This window comes from Cynara cardunculus (assembly GCF_001531365.2).
Source record: "Cynara cardunculus var. scolymus isolate 2C chromosome LG 2, CcrdV1, whole genome shotgun sequence".
Taxonomy (NCBI): Eukaryota; Viridiplantae; Streptophyta; class Magnoliopsida; order Asterales; family Asteraceae; genus Cynara; species Cynara cardunculus.
Genome location: NC_037529.1, coordinates 63,774,434 through 63,783,258, shown reverse-complemented (window position 1 = coordinate 63,783,258; position 8,825 = coordinate 63,774,434). Strand labels below are relative to the sequence as shown.

Sequence of the window (8,825 nt, the reverse complement as noted above, 5' to 3'; positions counted from 1 at the left end):
GAAAGTCCAAGGACTTATTTAACAGGTTTTAAAAAGTCCAAGGATTTATTTGTTCCAAAAAATTGTCCAAGGGTTTAATCGTTCCAAACAGTAAAGTCCATTGGGTTTTTTTGACAGATTTTAGAAAGTCCAAGGGTTTATTTGTTCCAAAAAATTGTCCAAGGGTTTAATCGTTCCAAACAGTAAAATCCATTTGGTTTTTTTGAACTTTTCCCTTTATTATAAAATGAAAAGTAATTTAAGGGACCAAATTCGTCATTAAAAATGAAAGTTGTGGGAGAGAAGGCCCATATCTGTTATACGATCAAAACCATAGATACGTCATTCATTAATAATTTTTTTCAGCGACCTTACTCGTTAATTTATATAGACTACAAAGACTAAATTTATATTTAACTCTATAATTTATTAAGAACTTGTATTTTAAAAAAAATCAAGCATGGAAGATAAAATAACAACTTCTAGAAAAAAAAATTATGGACAAAAAATTAAGTGTTTTTAATTATAACCATGGTCCAAATCTTGGCAACTTGCAAGTGAGGACCCTAACACATGGCTCCATTTCTGTAAAAAGTAACAACACTTTCAATGGATCACATCAACGTTTAGAATAAGTTGTTAATGTGTCGTTATAAGATGTAACAATTTGTTCGCCATTCGTTTTTTTCCAACACACCAACAGTCTACGACTTTGTTATCATTCCACCATCAATCCCCATTTTGTGACGAAGTTATCATCAAATTGTAGGTGTAGTAGTCAATCAAGATAGAACAGTAGTTTCAATATTTTCAAGTAAATGGTAGGACAACCAAATGGATGAGCCATTTGACTACAAAAAGCGTAGAGTTCAAACAACAAAATAACAACAAATGAAAATACAGTACAATCCAAATGAGTCTGTGACAAAGGAAAGTAGAAGTCAAAGAAAGGGGAGATTAATTTTGCAAATAGAATTTTGTCTTCTACGATTATGTATCAGATTTGGTCAAAAAAAGATTACAAAAACTAATAGTAGAAAGCAATTTTCCACTAATTTTAATTATTATTACATGTTGAAAAGAAAAAACACCACACATGTTATGTTATTTAAAATTAAAATTAATAAATTAATTCTAGAAATTACAAAATATAAAATATCCACTTCTTTATAAAATATATTAGTTGCATTGCATGTATTAATTTGTAGTTTAGTACTAAAGGATACATTAATAACTTTAAATAGGGTCAAAAGTTTTTTTATTAACTTGGATATCCAATCCGTTATGCGAGTTGATTAATCTCATAATGACCACCTGCTTTGTAGATGGGTCGGAGTCACCGCATTTGAACATCCGTGGACACAAAGGGATTTTTATTCCTACTTGGATTTGAACCTGAGACCTCCTGGTACTTTTGACATTTGAAGTCATACTCAAACCAATCAGGCACCACCCTTGTGGTTAAAAAAAAATATCAGCTATTGTCGACAAGTATTTATATTAAAGATAACGTTTAATGGTGTTTGGGTTTGAATCAGACACAATCTCGTTAAGTACTATTTGGTCAATTGAACATTGGATTAACATACTGAATTTTTAAAAAAAAAATTCAAGCCATGAATAAATTAGTTTCATCTAGCATTTATAAAGGATAGTTTCACCTTCATGGGACATTTACTAACAATTCAATGAACTAATCAAGCACTAACATATAATGATTCCTACACGAATAACACTTCTCATAAGGAACTGGTGACGAATCGACATTTGATGATTTCATCTTTTAGATCGTATCAGAATATCTTCCAACAACCTGACATTCTTAGTCAGCTATATATGTATTAGTATAGATACATGTAAACTATAGTATGGATACATGGATAAATATATATTAGTATGTCAAGTAAAAAACAAATATAGAAGGAGAAGTTTCACAGAAGAGTTACGAGGTTTCGTATGAGGGGAGAGAGACTCATGGTTAGAATGAAGCGTAAGTTTTAATATGTGAACGTACATTAAGCATAAAAAGTCAAGATTTCCCTTTTGTTACATGACTTGAATTTGAGATCGCAAATTAATGCTTTTATGTCATTTAATTAATTTTAAACGTGTGGGAAAAAAGTAACATCTATATAGTAAAAGATGATATAAATAAGCATTGCTAAACAAGTCTTATTAAGAACAAGCTAAAAGAAAGTAGATTATTTTCTTTTAAAAGTAAACATTTATTTTTAAATAAATTAAAATAGAAAGAAGGAATTATATTTTTGGTCATTTGTCTATGGCTGCCTTTTGGTTTTCATTTCTACAATTCGTAAAGTACATTGGTGTGTTTTAGAACCCAAACTAGTCCCTCCATATAACACCATTGAAAGAGCTATGTTTAACGCATCATATGCCCTCGTATGAGGAACAATTTATTCTTTTTACCCTTCTTTATCCCTACCTTCAGCTCCCTCAATATAATAACAAGTATTCGCAATCACCAACCACTGTTGTACACTCACCATCAATCACCTACCACTGACCATCAACCACCCACCATTGCCGGGTTCCTCATGTAGGGACAAATCAGAATCTAACCTTATTTTGGATTTGGTTAGGAATAGAACCACAAAAACGAATGTTGGGGTTGGGTTTCTTCATCTACTTCGACCATCATCAACTTCCAGAAATGGGGTTCGATTTCTTCATTTGCTTCTTCATCAAAAGTTCCAGAAATGGTGAAAGGTTAACCATTTAGATTCAAGTTTCAAGTAAGACGAGCGCACACACACACACACACACACTCATATATATATATATATATATATATAATATTAGATAAAGAAAATTACAGAAAAGGTAAAAAGACCAAAGTATTATTCACATTTAGGGCCGTAGGATGTATTTAACAAAGCCTTTCTAACGACGTTAACAGAATGGACTATATTGGATTCAAAAACATGAAAAATAAACCACCAATATATTTTACAAATTATAGGGACAAAAATAAAAAAACAAGCACAAAAAAAAGACCAAAAATGTAATAAACTCAAATAAAAATGTGCATATACTCCCTTTCCCTTAGGAAAAAAAGATGGAGTAAAAAATGGATAAGTATAAATAAGTGGGCTTCTTTATTGTGACCAAAAAAGTAAACCACCCAATTCCAACAATCAGCCACATAAATTGCAGCCTACTCAGTACTACTAACTACACCACCGCCGCTTATTGGTTGGAACAATATAATAACAAAAGCAACAAAAAAAAAGAAAGAATATAATAACAATAAAAAGACCAAGACTCATAAACCACGTAAAGGATGGAATCCATTCATATTTCCACACCATCCACCCATACACCCTTTCTCTCGCCGGTCTGCCCATCGGAATATTTGAAAACCCAACTGCCATCATCATGGGAACATGCGCTTCCAAGCCTCCGAGACGCAACCCATATCTGCCACGGGATTTCCCGGAGCAACTCCAGACACCGGAGAATGAGGATCACCGGGATGATTCATCCGCCGCCGGAAAACCCTCCTTTTTTTACACCCCCAGCCCTATTCGATTCTTCCTAAGCAAGAAAAAGTCTCCGGCACGGCGGTCCAGTGGCAACTCCACGCCGAGTAGGATCTTAAAGGGACCGTTCCCGCCGCCGTCGCCAGCCAAGCATATAATGGCGGTGCTTACGAGACGGCGTCCAGGGACGGGGACGGAGGGAGGGCAGGAAGCAGGGGCTGGTCTGGATAAGCGGTTCGGGTTGTCGAAACGGTTCAAGGATCGGTACGAGGTTGGAGAGGAGGTGGGGAGAGGGCATTTTGGGTATACTGTATCTGCCACCTGCAAGTCAGGTGATCGCACCGGTCAAAAAGTCGCCGTCAAGGTCATACCCAAGGCTAAGGTAGTCTATTCACCCCTGATCGCATCTAAATATTAGATTGTTATATCAAATATGACTTAAAATGAAATTTTGAATGGATATTTATGTATATTTTTTTATAAAAATACTTATCAACTTATTATAAATTCAAAAATTTAACTTCTTCAAAAACTTGAAATGATAGGCAATTATATAACAAATGGAAAGATGATTCCATTTTCATAATTGATGGAAAGCAAAGCCCAAACTTCTTTTCATTATTTATTCTTTTTATTTATTTATAATTTCATTCGCATGTGAAATTAAAGCATCTACGATCTAGTTTTTCTCACATTCATAATATATATATATATATATATATATATATGCATTCATGCATGTTGTTTGTTGCTTATAGATCTAAGATTCCTTAATTAAATATAGTATCAAGGTGTAACTTGTTTTTTGTTACCGTTTATATGTTGATGTGTCTTATCTTTAACGTGTTGACCAAATTCAATGAGTTTTGTGTGTCATGTGCAACTTGTGAACTATAACGGTAGATCAAGTTCTAAGAAAAAAATCCTTTTACAAAATAATTATATCGTTATACAAAATACTTGTTAAGTGATTGTGACGTGATCCATCAACAACGATTTGACCATACTTGACTCGATACCTTTTTAATTGTTGCAATTTTTATGGGTCCTAGTTGTAAAACATCGTCAATGAGCATAACTTGAAAACAAATGTACAAAAAAAATGTCGTTCTTAACGGTGTTCTAAACAACATAAGTGGCTTTCTAGCGATTTGCTAAGTTGGCCCTTAAACAAATTCATAAGCAATTCATTTAAAATGTGCGAGCTTAGCCAGGAGGGGATTATTCTGGCTCACTTAGGCAATGTTTGTTAATAGCTTAATGAGCTTAATGGGACTCACAACTAACTCTTTTAGCTTTCCATGGTTGTTTTGTTGTGGCTTAATGATATAGAAAGTGGTTTGTTCAGTAAGATTTAGGGGGAGTTTTATGTAGAAAGTCAAATTTTTTTTCTTTCCAAACTGTCCCTTCCAATCTAAAAACACACGCCTTCCATTTATGAAAAAAAGCCTCCCAATCTATACGGACAGATTAATCCATGCAATCAACTTTATCCATACAAGAGTTAATGGAAAACCAAAGCAACTCCTATCGGGGAACTTTACAAAGCTTGTTATTAATATGAAACATCCCAAGACCAAAGTTAATCACTCTCCGAGGCAGTTCATTAGATCTTGATCAAGAACTCGAAATGTAATGATTTTTGGCAGATGACGACGGCTATTGCAGTCGAGGATGTGAGAAGAGAGGTGAGGATATTGCAAGCGTTGGCAGGACACGATAACCTTGTACAGTTCTATGATGCTTTTGAAGACGACGATAAAGTCTACATAGTTATGGAGTAAGCTTTTTTAACCATATTCATATATGAATAATAACCACCACCATACTTCGTACATCTAACTGTGCATATATGTTCCAGACTCTGCGAAGGAGGCGAGCTTCTTGATCGAATACTTGCAAGGTCGTAAACACGTTTTTCTTAGCTTCAAATTTGGTTTCCGATTCATGTTTGATTTCGTGTTCTGATTCTAAACGCTTTTGCAGGGGTGGGAAATTCACAGAAGATTATTCGAAGAATGTATTGGTACAGATACTGAATGTGGTCTCATTTTGTCATCTCCAAGGTGTGGTTCATCGCGATCTTAAACCCGAGGTATGAACTCTTTCGCTTTAATTACTGTCTTCGTATTTCCGCTTATTATCATGCACGGAATTAATGTTCTCATCATTTTCTTCAGAATTTCTTGTTGAAAGCGAAAGACGATGATTCCCAGTTGAAAGCCATCGATTTCGGGTTATCTGATTTCGTCAAGCCAGGTCGGTTTAAAAGCTATGAAGTTAATTAAACAATGTTTATTAGTAGAACGGTAACTTTTTTGTCATTCGAACCGCTCTTAACTATTCTGCACCAAATCATTCAGAATCTAACAAAAGGCCCATTAGATGGTATACAAGAGTTAAAATAAGTATTCGTAGCGATATGCAGATGAAAAGCTCAACGACATTGTTGGAAGTGCGTATTATGTAGCACCGGAGGTTCTCCTCAGATCGTATGGTACAGAAGCTGATGTGTGGAGCGTAGGCGTCATAGCGTACATTCTTCTATGCGGCAGTCGACCATTTTGGGCACGAACCGAGTCGGGCATTTTCAGGTCGGTCCTTAAAACCGATCCAAGTTTCATCGAACAACCATGGCCTTCACTATCTACGCATGCCAAAGATTTCGTGCAGTGTCTCTTGAATAAAGACCCTCGTAAACGGATGACCGCTGCACAGGCTCTAAGTGAGTATTCTGTCTTTTGAAAATCCGTTAAATAATCGTTTTAAGTAACAAACCACGGGGATGAAAATCATAGTTTACTCGGGATTTTTTTATAGGGTTATGTTGTGCGTCGGTGTTTTACTAAAACACTTTTGAAATGAAACGTCTTTTTAAACAAGTCCGAGAAACGTTATATGAACATTTATTTTTGTAAGACACTTGTTTTTATAAGATATAAAGTGTCTTAAAAACTTGTTAAAATATGGAAAAACATGCTATCGACTTATTGAAACTCATTTATAGATGGTCTTATAAAACAGTTTATTAGGACGTTTAGATATATTTTACATCCTATAAAGCCGATTATGTTGCAACGGCTGATGGTAAAACGGTTTGAAAGGGTGAAAATTAGGTAATATCGTCATCGTTCTTGTTTTGTTCAGGTCACCCCTGGATTCGGGATCATAACGGAGTTGAAGTTCCAATCGACATTCGTATTCTGAGATTACTGAAAGCCTACACGCTTTCATCTCCTTTGCGCAAGGCTGCTTTACGGGTGCGTATTACGTATGACATATATCGATCTAAATCTACAACAGATTGCGTCGGGAGAGAATGTGTATTAACTTGCGTGTTATTTTTATACGTACCTGCAGGCATTGTCAAGAACGTTGACTGCCGACGATCTATTTTATCTTAACAAGCAGTTTCGACACTTAGCTCCCGAGAAATCCGAAAACGTAACCTTAGAGAGCATTAAAACGGTTAGATTTTCTCCGTTTCGCTTATGTTTATTTTGGACGATCGGTGTTCTCTAACTCTGAGTTGGTAAACATGTAATCAGGCGTTAACGAAGCACGCAACAAACGCAATGAAGGAGTCTCGAATCACAGATTATCTTACTTGGGTGATTAATTAAGCTACTAAACTTGTTCATGGATCGTTTTTTCGTGTTCTAATTGAAATATATCGGTTTGATGTATGTATCACAGCTGAGTGCACTACGACTGGATTTTGACGAATTCTGTGCAGCCGCGGTTTGTGTTCATCAACTTGAATCATTCGACCGATGGGAACAGCATGCTCGGTGTGCTTATGAGATCTTCGACAAAGACGGTAATAGGGCCATCGTTATCGAAGAACTTGCATCTGTAAGTTGAGATTCGCTTGTTTCCATTGCTTTTTAGATGAATACCTACAAACTGCACCATTAACAGCACCAATGAAATCGGTTTTATAGGATGCCAAATGTGTCTAAATGTTTTAATAGACTGCTTCATACCACATACGTTTATAAGCCCAAACAATTACGCGTCTATATATAGGTGTTACAATACAATGCTATTTGGGCATCATAACAGGTGTTTTCAGACACTTCTGAAATAAAATGTCTTATTAGCTTTTAATGTCCTAACACTCTTATAGGACACTTGTTATAATACGACCCTTTTTCAAAACGATGTCATGCAAATAGAGATGTTTTATTTCCAAATTGTTCTAAAAATCTTGTTAGACCTATTGTAATACCTTTACATAGCATGTATAAAACAGTTTATTAGGACATTTAGATATATTTGATTATAGAGTCAATTTTGTTGTAGTGAAAGCTCTCGAAACAAATATTTGATCGAGCACTGCTTGAAATGAATTCTTTCAGGAACTGGGGCTCGGTCCTTCGGTTCCGCTACATGCCGTTCTGAATGACTGGATACGGCATACGGATGGGAAGCTGAGCTTTCTGGGATTTGTGAAATTGTTGCATGGAGTATCCACCAGAAGCCACAAGAGGTTACGATGAAAGGTGGAGTCTTACATCTGCCATACATGAACCATCAAACTTAACGTCACCTTTCTCCGCGGGGCTTTTTTAGAAAGGGTTCCACTTATTATTTCGATCTGTAATTATTACACATTTCAAGTTAAGGTTTTTCAGCAAGGGACGAAATGGGTATTTATCCATTTTGATTAATCTCTTAACGTTTCAGCCTCATAAGTAGACTCTTTTGTAGTATGGGTGAACTAAACGGGTCAGAAGATTGGCATGGAGGTCATCACACCCAAGCTAAAGAATGTATTGAAGCTTAAGAAAAACGACTAACTACAAGCAATGAAGAATTCTGTATTATTGGATTTGGATTTGGATTCGATCCGGAGAAAATCAATTGTGTCAATTGGGGAACTAAAACACATTTTTTAGATGAAATCGACCTTTGGAGCAAGGTGCAAGTCGATGTCTTACGTTTATTATGTGTTTAGCCGAGTTCCACCGTTTCAAACACTTTTTAGGGTTTTTTGTTGGTTGTGTAAATTTCCTCAAATTTAGCTTTGATTGTGATACTTACTCTTTTTGTAGGTTTTAATTTGTCCTTTTTATCTTTCTTTTCTAGGTTTTCAATTTTATTTTCCTATGCATCTAAGGGGACGTTTAACCAATGCTTACTCGGGTAAGTGCTTATCAAGTCAAATTACCTTACCGAATGAATATGATAAGGACCAAGAATCTTACCCGGTAAGAGCAAGACAAATGACCAAGAGTCTTACCCGGTAAGTGAAAACGACGACTCTTACCACGGTAAGCGCTTACAAGGTAAATTGTTGCTTACGATGTCATTTTGGTGAACTAAAATCTTACCCGGTAA

At 35.6% G+C, this 8,825-nt stretch overlaps 1 protein-coding gene across 1 annotated transcript; it reads left to right on the top strand.

Moving 5' to 3' along the window:
* The first annotated feature begins 3,378 nt into the window (after window positions 1–3,378).
* Window positions 3,379–8,290, top strand: LOC112506583 (CDPK-related kinase 5-like). Its single transcript, XM_025110730.1, has 11 exons — window positions 3,379–3,864; window positions 5,132–5,262; window positions 5,344–5,385; window positions 5,469–5,577; window positions 5,663–5,741; window positions 5,911–6,207; window positions 6,630–6,742; window positions 6,843–6,950; window positions 7,031–7,093; window positions 7,179–7,337; window positions 7,844–8,290. The coding sequence occupies exons 1-11, from the start codon at window positions 3,379–3,381 to the stop codon at window positions 7,982–7,984; spliced, it is 1,728 nt and encodes a 575-aa protein (XP_024966498.1). The 3' UTR covers window positions 7,985–8,290.
* Window positions 8,291–8,825: the final 535 nt, after the last annotated feature.